General features: G+C 41.0%; 1 protein-coding gene across 4 annotated transcripts in view; it reads right to left on the bottom strand.

The window, feature by feature from the left end:
* Positions 1 to 22,055, bottom strand: part of KYNU (kynureninase) — a 99,270-nt gene extending 77,215 nt beyond the window's left edge. The window contains exons 1-4 of one of the 4 annotated variants that reach the window (XM_074966808.1): positions 21,925 to 22,055; positions 21,518 to 21,699; positions 14,265 to 14,454; positions 3,196 to 3,316 (exon numbers count right to left, since the gene is read on the bottom strand). In XM_074966808.1, the coding sequence (XP_074822909.1) occupies positions 3,196 to 3,316; positions 14,265 to 14,433 (290 nt within the window). In that variant the 5' untranslated portion in view covers positions 14,434 to 14,454; positions 21,518 to 21,699; positions 21,925 to 22,055. Of the gene's footprint in view, positions 1 to 3,195; positions 3,317 to 14,264; positions 14,455 to 20,732; positions 20,804 to 21,517; positions 21,700 to 21,924 lie in introns of those variants that run through there. The other 3 variants (XM_074966807.1, XM_074966806.1, XM_074966809.1) reach the window with 3 other exon arrangements.
* Between the last annotated feature and the right edge of the window lie 226 nt (positions 22,056 to 22,281).

Below are 22,281 nucleotides of genomic sequence, written 5' to 3'. Positions count from 1 at the left end.
ACCCCTGAGTGCTCGGAGTGCTCCTTGCAGTGTCCAGCCTTTAAGCACTAACACTCACAGAAATTACCAGGTAAGAGGTCCCCAAAGAAACTAAACACACCAGCTTGTTAGAGTCAACGGAAGTTCAGCTCCAATAGAACATTACTGCACTGATACATTTATAGTGAAAACACCCAGAAGTTAATTATCACAGAATAAGATACAAGAGATAGACAATGAGGACAATAGAAACAAAGGATTACGTAAAAGGAAACAACATAAAAAGCAAACCTGGGTCTACCCTTCTCTATGGTTACCTTTCCTATTTAATAAAGGAGATTTTCCCCTAGGATTCAGTCTTTTGCAGAGCTAGCTGGGTTTCAGTCAAACTAGGATCCAAGCATTCATGCCTCAGGGAATGGAAACAAATGGTGTCTTTTTCCCTTTGTCTTATACCCCCAAAGTTTTTTATTTTGTCCCCAGAGTCAGGATGTGCCCCTCCTACCCTGGGGTTTATTTTCTAGTATCTTGTAGTCTCCTGTTGGGGCAGCTGTGGAGAGAGATGCCTATATCTCCCAGCTCCGGGGTGGTTGCGGGGAGAGACGTCTGTTTAAGCCAGCCAGGGCTGCTGCGGGGAGACAGGGCTGGGGGAGTCCTCTCCCCCTGCCACAGCCCCAAGGCTGAGCGTGCCTCTTCAAATCCCCAAACCTATCTCTCCCTAACCCCTTACTGCAGTGTTTGTGAGGTCCCCATAGAGATTGGTGTAGGTGACAGAATCATCCCTCTGTGTGACCACAGCTCCCACTAGTGTCATTATTCCACCACAGCGGTCTGTGGGCTGCCTCAGCTTTTCTCTCTTGGGCTGCCTCAGCTTTGTCATGGTTATATATAGAGAGATTTTTTAAAGTTATATCATCTAGGGTTTTTTGTTTCTATATCATCTAGGGTTTTTTGTTCGCACAAAACAAAATTCATTCTGCACATGGATGGAAAAAATTAGAGAGAACTTTGCCTATAATGCTTAATCTACATGGCTGACAGAGAGACAGGTGAATCAAAGTCCTTTGTTTGATCCAAAACATGTTTGTCATCTCTGCCTTGGATGCAGATTTTAAAACATAATTTCAGTACATATACACAACTCCTTAAATATCGTCTGTACATACATCTCACAATGATTATGAGAATCAGTATGACAAATATGTATTAGATACCTCCCCCTTGACACTCTTTGGATAAATATCATGAAAGCAATGTGTTCAGCGTAGTGAGTCTGCCAGGCCTGTTAGGAGTTTCTGTTATGGAACAATGAACCGTTTAGCCATTGGCACTGAGGGGTTCTTAAGGTCAATATACTCTACCCAGTAAAACTGTCCTTTTTTCTTCTTTTCCCAAATAACTCAGTCATCTGGTTATTCTCTTCCCTCCTAATCTCCGCTCCCTCATTATTATGTATCCCTTCCCTCTCTCCCCTGTGGCAGTTGCCCAGGTATCTGTTGGACAGTTCAGAAAGCAGGCTAAGATTCTATGCTCCATGGAGCATACTATCTAAATTTACCTGACAATCCCTTAGGGAAGAGGAGAGGGAGGAAAAGAGTGGCAATAAGGTAACATGAGAATTCAATAGTTCAATTCCTTCTCTCTCTCTCTCTCTAGTTTCATATATTTTCTCCCCACGTGTCTCACAAGTAAGTTTTTAGGTGGGATTGAATGCGCCATAAAAGAAGATACAGAAATTAGAACAGGTTGAAAAATAGGGCCCCCACTTCCCCATGGAAAATTTTGATTTTTCACAGGGAAAAAAATGCTGAATTTTCTAGTGGAAATAAAATTAAAATTTTCACAGAAACGATAGACTTTCCTTGAAAATACTTATTTAGCTGCAAGTCCTGGTGAAAGAAAAAAGGATAGAAAAATTTTGACTAGCCTTAATAGAAAAGTTTGTATGAAGAAACACTAGAAGATTGCAGTAGTTGAAGCAGCAGATAATAAAGGTGTGGAGAAAGGATTTGGCTGCTAAGACAGAAAGGAAGGGACAGACTTCAGAGATGTCTTTGGGAATCTTCTCCTCTGTCTTTTGTCTCTCTCCTATTCCCTCCCTCTAACTCCTCTAACTTCTTCCCCATTCTGTCTCTTCTCTTCCTTTTCAATTTTAAAGTGAACCTGGTCCCCTTAGTGAGGCCATTGATGGTGGGAACTCTCCAGGTGTTCCGACATCAGATCCACATTGGAAGCACTTGCACTACTTTGTACGGCTCTTTGCGCTTTTACTATAGAACATGCAGTGTGGTTAGCAGAGCTGTAATGTGCAGAGAGACTCTCTATGCCTAGCAGTGGGGCTACTAGCTGCATCAGAAGGAGGTCTCCTTTTAGTCACCTGATGTAGCTGTTGTCTTTGGACATCATTGTTCTCAATACAGCTGCACAAATCGTGAGCCCAGCAGCTGCTGCCTTACTATTATTTATTATTCAATTGCAAGTTTAATTAGTTTCTAATAAATTCCCCTTTTAAGCAGCACATGAAGATGTTTGTGAAGTCCCCAGTGCTGTAATTTATCCATCTTTTCTTATGCCAGGTCCACTCTGTGGTACTAGTTCTAATCCATGTTCGGCTGCTTGCTCAGACTCTGCTATGGACAGAAAGTTTGTTCTTCCCATACAGAATGAATTTTCAGGCATGGTATAGGAACAGCTGGGGGAACAGCCAACACTGGCAGCCATACTACCTGTGCTGAGGGCCATCTCAATGGGAATTTGCCTATTTTAAGGATTGTTGGGATGAATTATGAGCAATGAGGAATACTAATAAGAACATCATGGGAACTGACATTGTATCATGTATATTGGCAAGTACCCATAATTATATGAGCATGTGTGCTCTCTGTGTAAGCACAGCTAGAGCTTGAATGGAGCAAGTTGAAGTCTGTAATCTGAAGATCTTCCAGGTGAGCCAAATGGGAGCCTGGCTAACCAATGAAAGCCAGGCTAAAATGGTCTCCTGGAAGTTTCTCTTTGCCTATTTTCCAGCTCACACCTTCTAAAGAAGATTTAAATTTTGCTAGGAAGAGACTGAATATGCTTTATCTTTGTCTTGGGAATGGTTTGAACATAATATTCTCCTAATAAAATGTTTTCAGGCTAGTTCTCCAGATAAGATAAAAGGTTGCCCCCTGAAGCAATGATGGTTAATGTTTTACATATCCTTTAATTACTTACCTTCTAGCCCACATATCCAACTCTTCATCCAGGTAAGCTTTAACTTTTTTTGGTTGAAGTCCAAGAGAATTCCCAGCAAAGTATATGCAGCTTTCATTTTCATTCACTAAAGTTGAGTCGGCTGGGAGGGGAAAAAATAAAACAGCTCAATTATAACTGTACCATTATTCAGACAGTAGTATCATCCCCATCCACTCCAAAGAGAACCAATTTCCTGATCAATGAAAAGATCAAATAAATGTATTAAAATACATGCTAGAAACACACATTAAGGTTACATTCCTTTGTGCAGTGATTTGATTTTAGGGCTATAGAAAAATAGATTAAATGACTAGAAAATATCTCTTGCTTAGTTTTGCAATACTTCATTGAACTGAACCATTAGCACATTTGTCAGAAGTAAAGACAACTTGGGTAACTTCTTAATTAAACCTTAAAAGTCTTTTAAAAAGCATAAATCAGACAGCAATTTTAATCTAATCTGTTTTACAGATGCTCTGTGCCTGTTTTTCATGCACATTCTTTTTAACATGAACGATAGAGTGGTGTAAATATTATTCACACTTCTAAATTGGTTCTATTAACTGTTCCTTTGTTATCCAGGAAGACAATAATAGTCTCACTGAGACTAGAGAAAAGAATCTTATTCAGAATTTAGAGCTGTAAATCTCACTAGTACGCCTTAAATTCCAATCAAGCATTAAAGAAGGTAATGAATTAAAAGCTAAACTGCTCCTCTGTACTACAGTCCCCTCTTCAGACAAATGCCCATTGGCTACTGATGCAGAAAGCTGGGCCTATCTCCTTCCCACATTGTTCTACCTTTACATCTGTTATCCTGTGGATTCTCTTTTTTTGGTTATCAACTGCATATAGGGCTTGGGCCTGGGCTTTTTTCCTCTCAAAAAATGCTGATAATTTCCCTTTCCCTGCCATCTTTAATGCCACATTGCACTGTAGTGGCTGTCCAACTATGCTTGCTTTTCAGCACCATATTAATTATTCCACAACTTCTCTGACTAGCATATTGTAAAGCCATGACATTGCACCAGTCACTACTATTCCCCTACTATTCACAGAGCTCTTCATTTGATTAGCTTACGCTACTACATAGCTCTCTATGTAGCTGTTCTGCACCTCCTTTTCTTCACACCATTGGCCCTCAAATTATTTCTGGAGGGGCTCAGAGGGATAGGCGTGGGTCTGTAATGCAGTGTTCCAAAATACTGAAGGACTGTAGCTAAGCACTGGAGCATAGTAGTAACAAAAAGACAACTACAGTTAAAACATGTGCCCCTTACATAAGGCTGAATATAAAACAATATGTACAATATAAAAAAGAAATAGATAAAATTTATATTCAAATTCATTAGATAAGATATAGTAAGTGGTTTCCACACCTACTTGAATGATTCCAACAGGTCAGATTTAATAACATATATCCTTTTGGACACGGAAGTATAACATTGCTCTACATATAATTTAGAGATGTGTTTCTAATGATTTAAGGTCACCTTTAATCCAAGACCAAGAGCAAGTGGTCTTTCAGTGATGTTCAGTCTAAATGAAGGGGAAATATATAATTTTTAATTAGCCAAGGAGGAGCTACTGGCTATGCTGGTATATGATATAGTTATATGCCTTGTTGTAGAATGATGGGTAGATGGTCAAAGAAGAGATTAGGAGGTTTACTGTAACCTTTCGATATTTTCTTTAAGAAAGTATAGTCCAGCAGTTTCAAGCTGAGGGCATCCCAACAAAGCAAGTATAATGGAGACTATGCAAAGAAGTGCTTAGAAGTCTGAATATTTATCTAACTTTTCTGCTGTCATCTCACTCCATTTGTTCCACTCATCCATATGCTTGCCAGACTCCCAGAACAACGTGCCATGGAATTAGTCTGTTGGCAGGTTTTCACTTGATTTATATAGTGTAAACAGTTATTACAATTTACATTATGATAAAGTTAAACTATCATTATGATATTTGACACATTTTAGAGTACATAATATTACACCTGTCTCCCATGGATGTTCTCATCTCCCTCTTTCAAGACTATGTTAAAACCTCATTGTAATGTTTTATGTAAATATATAAAGAATACTTGATGGTTAATATCTGTAATGACATTTATCTTCAGGAGCGAGTTATCTAGGATCCGCTCATGCGTGAAGCTAAATGTCAAGAAAGATCAGTCATGATGGTATATCTATACAATGTAAATATTTTTTACCCTGCTGTTCTTCAGGACAGGAGCTGTATTTCATGACAGTTTAAAAAAAAAAAAAGACAGAGGACTCAGGATGTGTGAGAACAATGGGTTCTGAACACTGTTAAAACTTTTACTGCCTTGTGTGTTGTTGTGCCATCAACGAAATATGTAACAGTGCAGTCTTGGGGCCTAGATACCCATGGTGAATGGAGTTGGGGGTTGGGGTGGGGAGGTAGAAACAATAACATTACCAGTGTGTTAAAATAGAGAAAACAGAATATAGAAATCTCCTTATAGTTGTGTGTATAGAAAGAGATACTTTCTTGGACTCCAAGTTGCTGAGATATTAAGCTGATAGGTGCCCTAGAGATATTTGGGACAGAGACAAAGAGAGAGAGGGCTCCATACCGATTCGCCTCTCTGCTATGCATCGTGGGGGAAATAAAGAACAAAAGTAGGGTAATCAGCCCAAAATGGGAGCAGAGAAGAAAGCAGGTGTTCAGAAGTATCCCCCAAATGTGCATCTGCCAGAAACCCTCTGTGCAAACTCCATTTCAGAGCAGATGGACCACAAACAAATATGTAGCCTGCTGTTAGACTAAAATATCCATGATGTGGGCTCAATCCTACTTCCATTGAAGTCAGTGACAAAGCTCCTATTGACTTCAAAGAGAGGAAGGATCAGTCCCCACCTGCACATATAGAAAACTAGATTGGATATCCCTCCATGCTCTGTAACTCATCAGAGGGGTCACAGAGTGCAGCTTTGCTAGGGAATCTAATGACAGTATGGAAACAGAAGCAAATCATGTTGCTAGTATTTAGGATGAGCAGGAAGGAGTAGGAAAGCAGCGATACTTTCATAAATTTGTCCAGAGATTCATGGAATCCCCTCTGTCTTCTACCATGGATCTCTACCTAACACACAGTTCAGGGACTCACCTTTACTCCATATTCCCCTGTGTTTTCTGATGTGCCACCTCTACCTGCACTTGCAGAGGAACATGCATGCAGTGGATTATTAGGTAGCAGTTTTGTGGGCAACTATTTATTTCTATGTGTTGTTACACTGAAGGCAAACAGAGTGCTTTATTTATTTCATAATGGACACATTTTGCAGAAAGAAGCTAGTTATAGATCTACTAGGTATCAGCTTTGAATTTTTCTTGAATTATTTATTAAATGTCTCCTGGTAGCTTGCAACAGCAGGAAGGAACAAGTTTGCTACACAGATTTACCATGTAAGGAAACAGCATGATGTCCTTGAAGCTTCCAGAATTATATTGATTTGAACTGGTGTGCACTTTGTGCTTAGACTTGCTCATGGGAGATCTGAAACAGATTTGGTTTTCTAAACCAAAACTTAGATGATAGTAGGTGTGCTGCAAAGGTGATTATTTTGATTTCTCTTTATAGAGTTTCAGTACCAGCATATCCTTTCAGACAGCACCCTGCTACCAAGCATGGCATTGGTATTGGCTGCATGGGGATGAAGGGTCTGTGTTGACAGTCACTACTAACTGAAGGATCCTTTGTGGACAAGAGTGGTTAGAGGTGGGAAAAGAGGTAAATTAACTGAATTATTAATGAAGCTATTATCATCAGGGGTCCTTAGTGAAACAAGAAACCTGCTCACCAGCCTTTGCAACTGATATTTTATACTAATCCTCTCATAAGAAACCATTTTGTAAAATTTACCATTTAAAACATTCACAATTTAAATTAAAAAAAAATTCCAACATGTCCCCTATGGATAGCAGCATTTACAATATTCCTCATTTGAAAGGCTTTGTTACAAAACTACCATTACTGCATCCACAAATAATATTCACTTACTCTTGTGCCTGTATTCAGCTACCAGATCCATGGTGCACATATGAACAGAGTAAATAACAATAAATAATCACAAAACTCATATATCCTTCCCATGCCCTTCTCTGAGCTTCGCAGTACTTTCTGTCCACTCTTGTTTAGATTGCAACCTGTTCAAGGCAGGCACTGTCTATGTTTTGTCTTGTGCACCACTCAGCCTATTACTGGCACTTAACAAAAAACAAGTACCAGTAATAGCCTCCAATTATTCACCTGTCAATATGAAGCAGTTGGATATGTCCAGATTATCATTCCTAACCTTTGTAATTTGAATAGGAAGTCTCCTGTAAGAGGGATTCATTTCTGTAACGATGGTTCTACTGTAACCACTTTGGGGAAGTTAGTTTGTTTTCCATGTTTTTGAACCATGTTTTAAAATAAGAGCCATATTTCAATAACATTATTCATCCTGAATAGTAATTTACTATTACAGCAGTTCAATGACTTACATGGGATTTTTTGTTGTTATTACTATCATAAGCATCCACTACCACCAACATGAATCGGTTTTTCCTGTGATCTGGTGGTAAGGGTCCTGTGTAATCAATCTGTATTCTTTCCCATGGTCCCCTTGGGGTTTGTCTCATTAATTCTCCCCTTAGCACCTTGTGAGGTGGGCTGTGCCTGGCACAGTCCAAACAACGTTCCAGATGTGATTTTAAATCAGCTGCCATTCCTGGCCACCAGCACAACCTTTTTAAAGTTCCCAGTGCCTCCTCAAACCCGGGGTGTCCCCCTGCCAAGCTTCCATGCACCCAGCTTAAGAAAGCCGTCCGACTTCCCTGAGGGCACAACATTACCGGTCCCTCAATTGTTAAGACACACCAAATCCCTTCCATTAGTTCCACCTTTGGCACATGCCTGTCCCCAAGTTTCATGATGCCTTCCAGTCCTGGGTCAGATTCCTGCAACTCTCGAATTCGCCCTCCCCGATCTGTATTCACCCCGCTTCTTGTTATCACTGCTACAGGCACTCTCTCTTCTGGCTCCCAGGGCCAGGGGGGTGCCTCTGTTGCAGCCCGCCTGGCCTCTACATCAGCCAGATTATTTCCTTTGCTTAGGGGTCCTGTTTTCTTGTGTGCCTTTACCTTTACCACATTGATCCGTGTAAAACAGTGACTCAGCTCCTCCACTCGCTTCCACCAGGTAGCATGCTTGATTGTGGAGCCGTCTGTTGCCCTGAAATGATTATCTGCCCACCATCTCAGCATTAATGTGGCACCACGAAATACATAATCTGAATCTACCACCACCCAACATTCTGGCTCAAATTTGGGATCCACTTCATTTAAAGCTGTTAGCAAGGCTGCCAGTTCTGCCTCCTGAGCTGACCTTGCTTCTAGTGAGAAACCAATGGTGCTGACTGTCTCATTTCCTCTGATTCCCACAACAGCTAAGCCTGCAGTTTTCCGTCCCCCTTGATACCTACAACTTCCATCCAAAAACCATACCAGTGTCCCCTCTTTTACCTGATTGGGGTTAGCCGCCCGAAACACCTGATGTTGGGTTTTACCTGGGCTGGCTTCACATTGGTATGGGGTGCCAGCCAGATGTAATCCAGCTACCCAGACTGTGGGTTCCTTTAACACCTCTGCTTTAATGTTTTCTGCCTGTAGAGCCAGCAACCATTTAGCAATACGCTGCCCACTCACTTGTCCCTGTAAGATAGTGTGCATGTTTAACAGCCGCAGGGGGTCATGATGAGATCGGATTATTACTTTCTGCATTCCCGTAAGGTATTTAAATTTCCCTACCCCCCAGTAGGTGCACAACAGCACCTTTTCACACCATCCATACTTCAATTCCACAGCACTCAAAAGTCGAGAGGCAAAGGCCACAGGTCGGTCCTCTGCTCCATACTCCTGTGTTAATGCACAGCCAATGGTAGTGTCTGATACCAAAGAATACAGATAAAAGAATTTCTCCCCATCCGGGGAGGCCAGCACTGGAGCACTGGCCAGGTTTTCCTTTAGCACTCTCTCTGCCTCAGTACACTCTTCTGACCATTCCCAAGTTGAGGCTCGGGTTAGGTCAAATAGAGGCTGGGCTATTTCTGCATAATTGGCCACAAAATCCCTGCAAAATCCAGTTAGACCCAGAAAACTTTGCAAGCTTTTAATATCCGTAGGCAGTGGCAGGGACTGGATCAGTTGCACCCGTCCCTTATCGATTTCCCTTCCCATCTGAGACACTTCCACTCCTAAGTAGGTCACTCTTGTCTGTCCCATCTGAGCCTTTTTCCCATTGACCTTCAATCCTGCTCTTGCCAAAGCTTGCAGGACCTGCTCAGTTAGTTCCCTGTCTTCTTCCTCTGTCCCTGACATTAGCAACAGGTCGTCTACATATTGTATGCACCTTGCTGAATCCACCCCCTCCAGAGCCTGTCTCATGTATCTGTGAAAAATTGCAGGGGAGTCCATATATCCCTGGGGTAGGACTGTCCAGCAGAATTGTCTGCCCTCCCATGTGAATGCAGTTTTATACTGACACGAGGTAGCTAGTGGCAGAGACCAAAACCCATTAGCTATGTCCAAAACAGTGAAAATTCGGAATTGGGGTCCAATACGGGCCAACATTTCAGGGTATGCTGCCACCACTGAGGCTGGCGAATTGGCCAGAGCATTTAGTGCCCTGTAATCCACAGTGAGGCGCCAGGTACCATTTGGCTTCCTCACGGGCCACACAACAGCATTACAAGGGGATGCAACTGCCCGAATCAGTCCCCTCTGTTCCAACTCCCCAATAGTTGCCCCCACCTCTGCCAATGCCTCCCGAGGAATAGGGTACTGTTTCTGTGGGGGAGGGTCCCCTCCCTCCATCAGTACCTCCATGCTGCCCCTACCACAATCCAGGTTATCCTTCGCCCACACAGGGATGTGTTCCCACCCAGCCGGGGGTGGTGGGAGGGCATGTGCCGCTTTAATGGTCATAGTGGCTATCCCCATGGGAATGGTATAGCCCTGACCGTCCTGCGTTTGCCCCAGTAAACACACCCAATTGGCTAAATCCAGTACAAGTCCCAGTTTGTGTAAATCTCCTGCCCCCAACAGATTAAGCATCTCATTACAACCCCACATGATGAGTTAACCATTTTACAGAATGTAACCCTACAGGTGATATGGATGCCAAGTTGGAAGAATCCAAATTTAAAGTGGCCACAGCCTGGAGCCAAGAATATTCCCCGACGAGCAAATGTATGGGAGCCATTGTGGGAGCAGGTGCAGCCAGCACTTTTTAACGTGTCCTTTCACTCTATTACATGGGTGGTACGCCCCAAGGAATGGTGGGTGGACCAAATCCATCCTAATTGTAGTATGTACATAAAAGGATTGAAACAACAATTCAATGCATGGGTGAGGGGACACACCTGGAATCGTCGTCGGAAAAGGGGATTGTGGGCAGCTGGGAACACTATGCTGGGTACATGGAATCTGGGGGACGAGTGGGTAACCAAACAATTAGTAAGCCAAAATGTGAAATTTCAACAACAAATTAATGAATTAATGGCACAGCATCTATCAGCAGTTGCCACAGGGTGGAGGACAGCAGTAGAGGTAAACTTGCAGTTAACTCATTGGGCAGGGGACCTGGTGACATGGGTAGAGGATGGCTTCAGAAGACTAACATGGGGAGAAGTGTGCGTAGGTATTCAAAATGCTCAGTTAATAATGTTAATGGATATTATGAGAGATGCTTGGTCAGAACAATGGCCTTCAGTATTAAATCGGGAGGCTAGCCCATATCTATCCACAATTGCAAAAACATACCCATCTACCTGGAAAATAACATCCCCGACCTGTGGGGACAGTTCTTGTGTAATTGTTACTATGATACCATGGGAAGGAAATGCAAATAAGGTGGTTCCCTTGAACCCTATGGGAGTAAGTAGGGAAGGGGGAGCACGTTGGGAGCCACTAGGGAATAGGTGGGGGGGATGGAATGGGGTAAACTGGACTGTCATCACATTAAGCAGTTGTATATCCAGAGGAGGAATATGGATGTGCCCCTCTCCTATGACTATGGAGGAGCAGGATCAATGGCCTATTGCAAAGGGGGGGCATTTAGGGGTAATGTATATGGGGTACGGTGTATTCTGTTGGGAATGTATCCAATCCTGCAATATAACACTAGGAGGCAAAATCCTTCCAGTGTATGACAAAATTATGAGCTTCTATACACTGCCACCTGGACTATGGTGCACCAATGGATCAGTGGACTTAATTGTTGTAAACAATCGAACCAGCACCTACTACCCCATACCGTACCAAGTAGTTGAATTGGTTTGGACAATACCAAATTTCACTGTGGATATTCAATGGACACACAATATGGACAAAAGTACACAAAGATTACAAGAGCAACTTGCTGCAAGCGCCAACAGTTGGACACACTTACAATCCACACTACAGGATGGCGCTGACAAAATTTTAACCTTATCAAAGGAGGAGAAGCAGTGTTTTTGGTGGTGGCCAGGATGTTGGACCATACTGCAGTGGTCAGGACTCTCGGTGTTGCTGTGGATTATCATAGCAGCTGGTGTATTGTTAACTATATGTGTGTTACATTGCATATGGAAACGATCAAGGGGGGCACAACCCCCTAGAGAACAGCCACTAATTATAACCTATAAGTAATGTAGTAAGCCCCCCCAAGTGTACTAGACAACCCGGACCCAACCTTCTCGGGCCCACTATACTGGGAAGTCTGGAACACTAATTGGAATAGGTGTAGTATGCCCGTACGAGAGAAGGTGCAGGGCATGGTACTACACAAGGGGCAGTGGGACAGATGGAGCACCGACACCTTCCACCTTGATGCCTGGCCCTATCAGGAAATGTGTCGCCATATGTCCTATGCTTTTCCAGGGATACCTGGGCAGGAGGATCCCAAAAGAAAAAGAAAAAAAAGGGGTGGAGTGTTAGGATATAGATATTCAGGCCTGTCTGCAAAAGCCTGTACTTTAAGAATTTAGGGGTATTCTTATCACTTGGCTAGTTAGAGGTATAAAAGAAAGAATCAAAATCACTGTCTGCTGGTGTAAGGGCCCTCTCTTACTGTGACTGTTTGAGGCCCTGTTCTTAGGCTAAGGCCTTTGGCTAAGCAGCAGAGGCAGCCATAAGCTAGGAAGCGAACAGTCACATCCTCACATTCCAAACTAGTCACATTGAAAGAAGGTGCTATTGGGCTGTTAGGAATACAATCCTGTCCTGAATACAATCCTGTCCTGATAATTCCTATCACCTCCAGAGAAAGGGAAGTGCCTAGAAAATGTAAAAAGAAACTTAGTTTGATAGCATCCTGTCTGGCAAGAACTCACTTATCAATAGCTGGGATGTGAAATCCTCACTTCTGTATTGTTTTGTCACTAGAGTTCCAACTTTGCTATTGTTTGTCTGTATAATCTCTGTCTGGTTCTGTGATTGTTTCTGTCTGCTGTATAATTAATTTTGCTGGGTGTAATCTAATTAAGGTGGTGGGATATAATTGGTTAGCTAATCATGTTACAATATGTTAGGATTGGTTAGTTAAATTTCAGTAGAATGATTGGTTAAGGTATAGCTAAGAATATTACTATATAAATTAGGGGCAAACAGGAAGTAAGTTGGGATTCGAAAATAAGGAAAAAGGAACTTGTATTTAAGCTTGCTGGAAGTTCACCCCAATAAACATCGAATTGTTTGCACCTTCGGACTTCGGGTATTGTTGCTCTCTGTTCATGCGAGAAGGACCAGGGAAGTGGGAGAGTGAAGGAATAAGCTCTCTAACAACTATCATGAGAAAAGGTATTAACATTGCCCTACATACATTGGTGAAGATGATGCACGCATTATTAAAATTGTACCAGTTTTTTTGCTCGCCCTTTAGCTATAAGTTTGTCACTCATTTCTGCTTTTGCTGGTCCCAAGCCTGACATTCAAATGCTACACATCTCTGTCTATAATTCAGAGTCCTTTCATAGAAGTGAGAAAATAATACAAAAAAATTAAATAGTTATTTTATTCTTCAATTACTCACTTGAATTTAAGTATTAGCATCCTTTCTTTTTTAGCATCACACCTTTGCTTCCTATGAACATCTATCGATGTGTATGCTGGCAGGATTGTTTGATGAAAAAGGGAATATTAATTGAATATTGTAAAAATGTTGATAAAAAGAGACTTTTCAGTGTATAATTATGAGTTTTCACATAAGAAACCTGATTCTAATACTTACGTTGATCCAATCAGTGGAACAGAAACACATTGTGACTATCCAATCAAAACAGTTTAAATTTCTAGTGCTCACAACGAGTTGTTTACAAGCAAACTTCAGACCAAAAAATTATTCACAGATATTTAGTGATTAATTTCAAATTACTATATTTGGGAAAGTCTTGCTCTATTTGCAGAAAATTCATGAACAGAAAAAGAGGAGCAATTGTTCAAATAAATGGTTCGTACTGATTTACTTGCCCACATCAATCTTTTTTCTTAAGAGATAGCCCTGTATATTTCCCTTAAGCTCCTGTATTAATTTCCTCTTGAGTCCTAACAATAAAATATTATATACTCTAACATAACATATATACGGTCTCTTCCATTACCACAAAATAATTGTAACAAAATACATAACACTAAACTATGTTGTACTGAAGAAGCAATTGCGCTGCGCTGTAAGTTCTTAGAGACATTGCAGTTTCAATCCACTAGATAAAAATTCTTTTGCCTATAATTTTCAATCAGTCACTATATTGTTCAAAGAAGCTGACTGACAGCATAAGCATTATGTAAGTACTATATTTTCACATTTAATTCAGGACGGGAATGAGAGCATAAAGTATTCTGTGTCAGAATAAGCTGATGGATTGATTTAGCAACACTGAGGATGTACTGTGCTCAGATATGTCTGCAATTGCTCCATTTTCTTATAGGTGACAATTTCCAAAGATTTATGAAAAAACATATGCAGAAGATGTAAAACTCCCCAATAGAAGTATGATTCTCACTTGGAGGTAGATCCTTGACTTTTGGAATATGGAAACATTCACGGAGGTGTTTCAGTTCATCTTCTTCATCTAAGTGCAAAGCAAGTTTCTGATCCGCTGGATTGCATCCTACCTGCGAGGCAGTTTGTTCTAAAACGGTCACTGGGAACCCATGAGAAGATGAATCCATTTTCCAGTCATTCAATTTCACCTTAAAATGAAAAACATCATAGTTTAAATTCTACAGGATACATATTCACTAAGGGCTGATAAGAGACCACTAATGCTGCTTTAGTTGACATCGAAGATTTATTTGAATCCAAGCTTTTATAAAGTGAAATATTTCAATGGGATGGCAAACTACAATTGATCAATTCAAGCATTTATAAGACAACATATTGCTGTAGCCCCAAATACAGATACAGTGCTGTTTCCTCTTTAAATTATATCAGCAGCTTCTAAATTCTACCGCTGAACTGACAGCGGTAACAAGTTCTAGAGTGTCATTCACATTTGCAGAACTCAAAGCCAGGGACAGCATTATTATTTTATTGTTTCTTCAATCTGTGTTCTGAAAGAGAGCAGGTGTGTAGCTACATTTGAAGTTGTTTTCCAGTCTGTGCAACCTTCAAACACTTTCAGCTTTTTCACTTACTGAAATAAATAAATAAATAATAATGAAAGTGAGAGAAAGAAAAAGGAAACACTGATGGCAGACAAAGGCATGATTGGAAGTGTTGTTTTCTAGAACAGGATTTGAAATAATATTTCACTCTTACTAGACCACATACCAGTTTGGGTTTAACATTATACTTGCTCTGCACTGAGAAAGAGAGGGGAAAACACAGGCCAACCAGTCAATGTGATAGGCCATATTTTCCAGAGTATGCAAACCACAAATGCAACATCTGCAAACCCACTAGTCTTCACATGAAAAACAGAGAGACCTAGAGGTGAAGTGTTTGGAGCACAAAAAACTACCCTTAATACATTTTTGATACATTTTCACAGGCTTTTTTGAAAATTTGGCCTAACAGATTTTTTGTCAAAGAATATTTGCCTTTGAAGTACTTTTTTGTGAATTAACTATTATGTACTTTATGGGCCAGTTCTTACTGAACCCCTGCTATGTTCTGCAGCACAAGGAGCACTTGGAAAAACTGACTTAATCAGCTAGTTGGGTATTGGCCCAGTTTAAAGAAATCTCCAGGCAGCTAGAATGCACTCTACGTCACTCCCTTTAACAGCCCAAAGGAAAGGCTCCTATCAATTACACACTAGATCAGCTCAGCTCTGAGAATTAGGGAAAGAAAACTGGTTTAAAGCCACCTTTCCCCAACCCCTCCAGCTGTATCAAGCAGAACTCTGGTGCAATTGAGAACTGGGCCTATATTCTTCCACTCTTCTTACCTACATATACCTCCAGTAAAAATTATTCTACCACAGAGTAATATGGCCAAATAACCTCCTGCAAATTCCTTGCTTTATTGATCTGGCTTCATTGTTCCATAAACCTACAGCTACTACAGTGAAAGGGGTCATATTAGATAGATAGATAGATAGATAGATAGATAGATAGATAGATAGATAGATAGATAGATAGATAGATAGATAGATAGATAGAAACTCAGCCAGACACAAAATCAGTACAGATGAGATCTTATAGTCACAGTGCACCATGTGGATGCTAGAGGGGATCCACAAAGGCACTCAAGTGCCTAAGTCTGGGGTTTAGGAGCTTAAGGCCCAGTTTTGGCTTCACTGTGATCCATAAAACTGCTGCCAAATGCTGTAGGCACCTAAACTCACTTGGTGCCTAAGTTTTTAGGGTAAAAATTCCCCAGGCACTTGTGTTTCTACTCTGGGCATACACCCTGTTGCCTTACTTTAGGTGTCACAATGCCTAAGAACCAGAACATTTCACAAGCTGGGGAAGACAGACATTCGGCCACCTAGGCTGTCTGCAGGGCCCAATCTGGTAGCTGTGCTAAGGCTGCCTATGGCTCGGGTCCCATTCAAAATCTGGCCAGAGGCTGAGGTGGTAATATAACTGTTAGTCTAGTAGTTAGAAACTTGCCTAGGATGTGGGAGACAGAAGCTCAATTCCCGATTCTCTGCCCGAGGTGGAGGGGAGGGGACAGGATTTGAACAGGGGTCCACCTCTGTCATAAATATAAAGGGAAAGGTAACCACCTTTCTGTATACAGTGCTATAAAATTCCTTCTGGCCAGAGGCAAAACCCTTTCATCTGTAAAGGGTAAAGAAGCTAAGGTAACCTAGCTGGCACCTGACCCAAATGATCAACGAGAGGACAAGATACTTTCAAATCTGGAGGGGGTGGGGGGGAGAACAAAGGGTTTGTCTGTCTGTGTGATGCTTTTGCCGGGAACAGATAAGGAAGGCAGCCTCAGAACTTCTGTTAAATTAGTAAGTAATCTAGCTAGAAATGCATTAGATTTCCTTTTGTTTAATGGCTAATAAAATAAGCTGTGCTGGATGGAATGTATATTCCTGTTTTTGTGTCTCTTTGTAACTTAAGGTTTTGCCGAGAGGGATTCTCTATGTTTTGAATCTGATTACCCTGTAAGATATTTACCATCCTGATTTTACAGAGGTGATTCTTTTACCTTTTCTTTCATTAAAATTCTTCTTTTAAGAACCTGATTGATTTTTCAGTGTTCTTAAGATCCAAGGGTTTGGGTCTGTGTTCACCTGTACAAACTGGTGAAGATTCTTATCAAGCCTTCCCCAGGAAAGTGGGTGTAGGGTTTGGGGGGATTTTGGGGGAAGGTGTCTCCAAGTGGTCTCTTTCCCTGGTCTTTGTTTAAAACGCTTGGTGGTGGCAGCAGCATACTGTTCAAGGACAAGGCAAAGGACCTTGGGAAAGTTTTAACCTAAACTGGTAAGAATAAGCTTAAGGGTTCTTGCATGCAGGTCCCCACATCTGTACCCTAGAGTTCGGAGTGGGGAAGGAACCTTGACACCCTCGTCTCAGAAGAAGTGGTTCCTCAATTTCTCCTGTTGACGCTGTTCCACTGTGGATAAATAATGAAAATGTTTGGAGCAGGGGGACTGGACCCAGGATCTCCCACCTCCCAAGTGGATGCCCTAAGTACTGGGCAACAGAATCATTCTCACACTCTCTGGTCCAATGATTGTCCTTTTGTGGATACATACTTAAATGGGTTAGAAAGAACAAGAATTATTTGGTGGCACAGTGATTAGGGCACCCACCTGGGAGATAGGAGATCCCAAGTCCAGTCCCACTTTCATTATTTACCCACACTGGAACAACTTCAACAGGAGACGCTGAGGGAACCACAGGTCAGAATATCTTATAGCTCAGTGATTAGAGCACTTGACTGAAAAAATAGGAAACCCCAGTTTAAGCCCTTTTGTCAGAGGAGGGAATTGACCCAGGATCTCCTACCTCTTTGGCAAGTGTTCTAGCCACTGGGCTGTAAGCAGGCACTGCCTGCTGTGGCTGACTTGTGTAAAGTGAGGCAGGCATGTAACTCATTCTGGCAAGAAACAGCTTAGGCTCCTAAGCCCTCTGACTCCAGGAGCAGGGTTCCCATTCATGGATCGCTAAGCGGAGATAGGTGCTTTCATCCGGGCTGCAGGAAGGCACCTATCTGAGACAGCAGTGGGGCTTAGCAAACACACCTCTCGTCAGCATCTGCCATTGACTAGCTTAGGCTGCTCCCCACCTAGAATTCTGCCTTGTGTGGATCACATTCTAAGGTGTCTCAGTCTTTGTGGAACACAATGGCACTGAGACCACTTAGAGAGAGAGATACAATGAGTCTGGTCTACAGCCTTAGCTAAAAGGCAGTTGGAAGTGGATGTGTCATTACACAAAGTAAAACTATTTCCCCATGTTTATTCCGTCACTACTGTTCCTCACACGTTCTTGTCAACTGCTGGAAATGGCCCACCTTGATTATCACTACAAAAGGTTTTTTTTCTCTCCTGCTGGTAATAGCTCACCTTACCTGATCACTCTTGTTACAGAGTGTATGGTAACACCCATTGTTTCATGTTCTCTGTGTATACAAAATCTCCCCACTGTATTTTCCACTGCATGCATCCAATGAAGTGAGCTTATGCTCAAATAAATTTGTTAGTCTCTAAGGTGCCACCAGTACTCCTTTTCTTCAGACAGCACTGAGTCCCATAGGGAAGCCCTAGGAGGCAGCTGTAATTTAGGTATCTGGGGCAGGTCTAAATTACACCAGGGGCCGCCTGTCCAGGCCTAATGTGATTTAAAACCACCTTACACCCCCACCTACCTCTTTTCTCCTAGGCTGCGAGGTCTGTTCTTCCCCTCTCAGAGGCACAGTACAAAATCTCACCCTTAGCCTTACTATTCGCTATTTTTAAATAAGGCCTATATATGCCCAATAGTTATCACCCTGAATTAATGACCACTGTACTTCAGATGACTATCTTTTGCCTGACAAGCAAATATCATTACTCCCAGCCCCTACTTGAGGCATGATCCAAAGCCCACAGAAATAAAAGTGAGTCTTTCTATTAAGTCCAGTAGAGTTTGGATAAGGTCCTTTGTCCCTGTCAATGCTGCATTTTGCTATATCTGATCAATGACTTCCATTTATTAAGATTCTTATTTATATCAAGTTTTGACAGCAAATAAAAAAACCCACAAATATCTAGATGCTATAAATGAATAATAACCGTTTGCAGGTATGTGATGTGTCATAAACATTATAAAATAAGATAAAACTACCAAAATAAAATCAATCAAAATCCCATTGAGGAATGAAATCCCAGAAACCCAGAGTTTCTGAGACCAGAATGAGTAAACATTTGTGTCTTTGGAATAGGAGTTAGGCTTGCTGGATGCTAAACCATGAAAGCCTGTGCAGCCTTTATGGCATAATTGAGCATCCTAATTGCTGCTGAACAGACCCATGCAATTATTTCATACAATTCTCAACATTGATTTGTTATATCCTATCTGATATTTATTGAGAATTTTGTAAACACAGTTTTACCCAATTATTGACAGGTAACTGAAAAAAATATGTGCTGTATTCCTCTCCAGTTGAAATTCAGAGACCCATTAATGCAAAAGCCTCATCCTTCCTTGAAGAATTCACTTCAGAATTCTGTCAAAATGGGACAAGTTTTCACTAACTGAAACAAAAATGATCAGAACAAGGCTAATTTTTTTTAAATTTAGTTGAGGTGATGTGATTTCCTCCTCTACTTTTTCTCCTTCAACTTTCTGATGCCTATTTGGCTTTCTAGAGACAGCATTTATTTTTTATAACAGAAAAGAAGTGATGTTTCTAGTGGAACTAGGGTTACTGCCTGGCTGGTATTTGACTGGCCTGGTCAGCTTTTTTATGGATTTGCCAGTAGACAAAAGAATAAATTAATCTGCCCCGGGGGGGGGGGGGGGGTTCAAGTTTGTCTAAAGATTTGCAATATTATCACAATACACAAGGATATCTAATATTAAAAGTTTCTGTGTCCAGCTAAAATGCTGCAGTGTTCAGACTTCCACAGTTTAAGCACTAATAGATCAAAACTGTTGAAAATACAGCAGCTGTCTGCCCACCAACACACAAGTGCACCACGCATGTGTGATAGAGGGTTTGCGTCACGCCAGAGTGAGGAGACATCGAAGGCATATTAAATCATGGAAGAATAGAGCAACAGTGCGAGTGATCCTACTACACCCCTGGGAAAAAAAAAAAAAGCTCACATCAGAAACTGCCCATTCAATGACAACAGGTTAAAACGAAACAGCCTGCAAAGACCGGCTGGCAAAATTTGCTGATGAAACAAAAGCCCATTTGTTATCATTGATGTTATCAGTCTTATCTATACATGTTCTCTCTCTGGATACTATAAGTGGGCTGTTGCATAGTTGCTTTGTGGTTGGGGGTTAGGGTTGGAGCACAAGCTAGTTTCAAAACGGTGAAAGACTTGATTGTACATAATCCAGTACTTGCACTATTCAGTCCTGCATTACCCACACTTGTGACTACTGATGCTTCTGATTATGGACTTGGGGCTGTCTTCACACAACTTCATGAGGAGAACACAGAGAGGACTGTGGCATTTGCTTCAAGGACACTAAGTAACGCTGAGAAAAAATATTCTACAGTCATTATATAGTCTCTCAGCACAAATATCAGTTTTATCCTTGCATTTTCCATTTTAAAGCTACAAAACAAACATAAATGCCACTAATAACAGTGTGGATATTTCTCTTTTGCCATTTATACATAGTTTACTAACTGAAAAAAAAAATCTCAATGAGGAAATATTAACAAACCATCCTATCAAACTTACAGGGAACGGACCTTTAGGTTAAGAACTATAATTTGATTATTTTTAGATCAATTTTATACTATTTTATAGTTCTATTCTCTGCCTATATAATTGTATCATCATATCTTCATTATTCAACTGTCCCCCAATATTTTCCTAAAGTGTTCAGAGCTGATTACTCACGGTACTTTCCGCCTAACACGCTGCTGCCACAAGGCATGAGTCTTTACTTAAAGCTGAATCACTAACGTCTTAAAAGAGGTTATCACATGAAGAAAATTTGTTCTGCTTTCTGCCCTCTAATAGCAGTTCACCAGGTTGCCGAAGGTAGTTTAACCCATAGAACTTTGATCTTTTCCAGGCTGCTGGCCAAATAAATGTTTAAGAGGGTCATATGCACGCAATATAAATCCGTAGTCTCAAGGGTTAAAAAACACCAGCTGAATGCACCAATAGCATTACTACATGTGGTAAAGGACTAAAGAACTACAGACCTGCAGCCTTTAAAAAAACAAAGTACAAGAGTCTGACCTAGCAACTCTTGGTCATGTTAGTAATTCTTATTCATATGAGTACAGTTTTCAAGATCTGTCCCTAAAAATGCAAGCCAAAGCAATTTGCTTTCTAAATTTACATCATCCTAACAGGGTTTTCAAAATACTGCATTAAATTCAAGTAAGTTACAGAACTATTAGTAATGGAAAAAATTCTAAATATAATATTCACAACATGACTGCAACAATATAAAGATTGGAATTAATTTGCAAACTGGATGTAATTAACTTAGACTTGAATAAAGACTGGGAGTGGATGGGTCGTTACACAAAGTAAAACTATTTCCCCATGTTTATTTCCCCCCCACTGTTCCTCAGACCTTCTTGTCAACTGCTGGAAATGGCCCACCTTGATTATCACTACAAAAGGTTCCCTCCCTCCCCCTCTCTCCTGCTGGTAATAGCTCACTTTACCTGATCACTCTTGTTACAGTGTGTATGGTAACACCCATTGTTTCATGTTCTCTGTGCATATAAATCTCCCCTCTGTATTTTCCACTGCAGGCATCCGATGAAGTGAGCTGTAGTTCACGAAAGCTTATGCTCAAATAAATTTGTTAGTCTCTAAGGTGCCACAAGTTCTCCTTTTCTTTTTGCTAATATAAAGACAAACATTCAGTAAACATATAATTATATAATTAAATAAGTTACACAGTACAGTGTCACATCTGCAGCAAGAGAATGTGACAGACTGGAATTACAATAAACTCAGTTACTTAAAGTAACTTAGGCACATATTGACCTTAACATCAAAAACTGACACAGTGTTAAAAGTAATTTCACAAAGCTCATCTTTCTACTCCATAGTAAAACCACATTACCCTGCAGTTAGCAGCCATTTCAGACAAAGAATGAGGAAGTTCTTAAACATGCAAACAACGTAGTGGTAAGAACAGCTTTTTCCACAGACCTGCGTTTTCTATGTACAGACTAAACAACACTATCTCTGAACACGTGACCATCTGCAGTTAACTAGAAGTCAGATACATGAAACTTATTCCTCTGACCACAGCAAAATTAAATGCAAGACGAAAAAAACCCAAAAAAACAAACAAAAAAACTATAAGCAATTTAACTTTCTCTCAAGTAGAGATACATTAATGGATCTTTGCTACCAGATTAGGGTGTGTTTACATTTCGTGCTGGGAATAGAGTGTAGCCACAGCCATAACTAAAAA

Source organism: Natator depressus, chromosome 11, assembly GCF_965152275.1.
Source record: "Natator depressus isolate rNatDep1 chromosome 11, rNatDep2.hap1, whole genome shotgun sequence".
Classification (NCBI taxonomy): domain Eukaryota; kingdom Metazoa; phylum Chordata; order Testudines; family Cheloniidae; genus Natator; species Natator depressus.
Note: the sequence above shows the minus strand (reverse complement) of the source record. Positions and strands in the feature narration are given on the sequence as shown.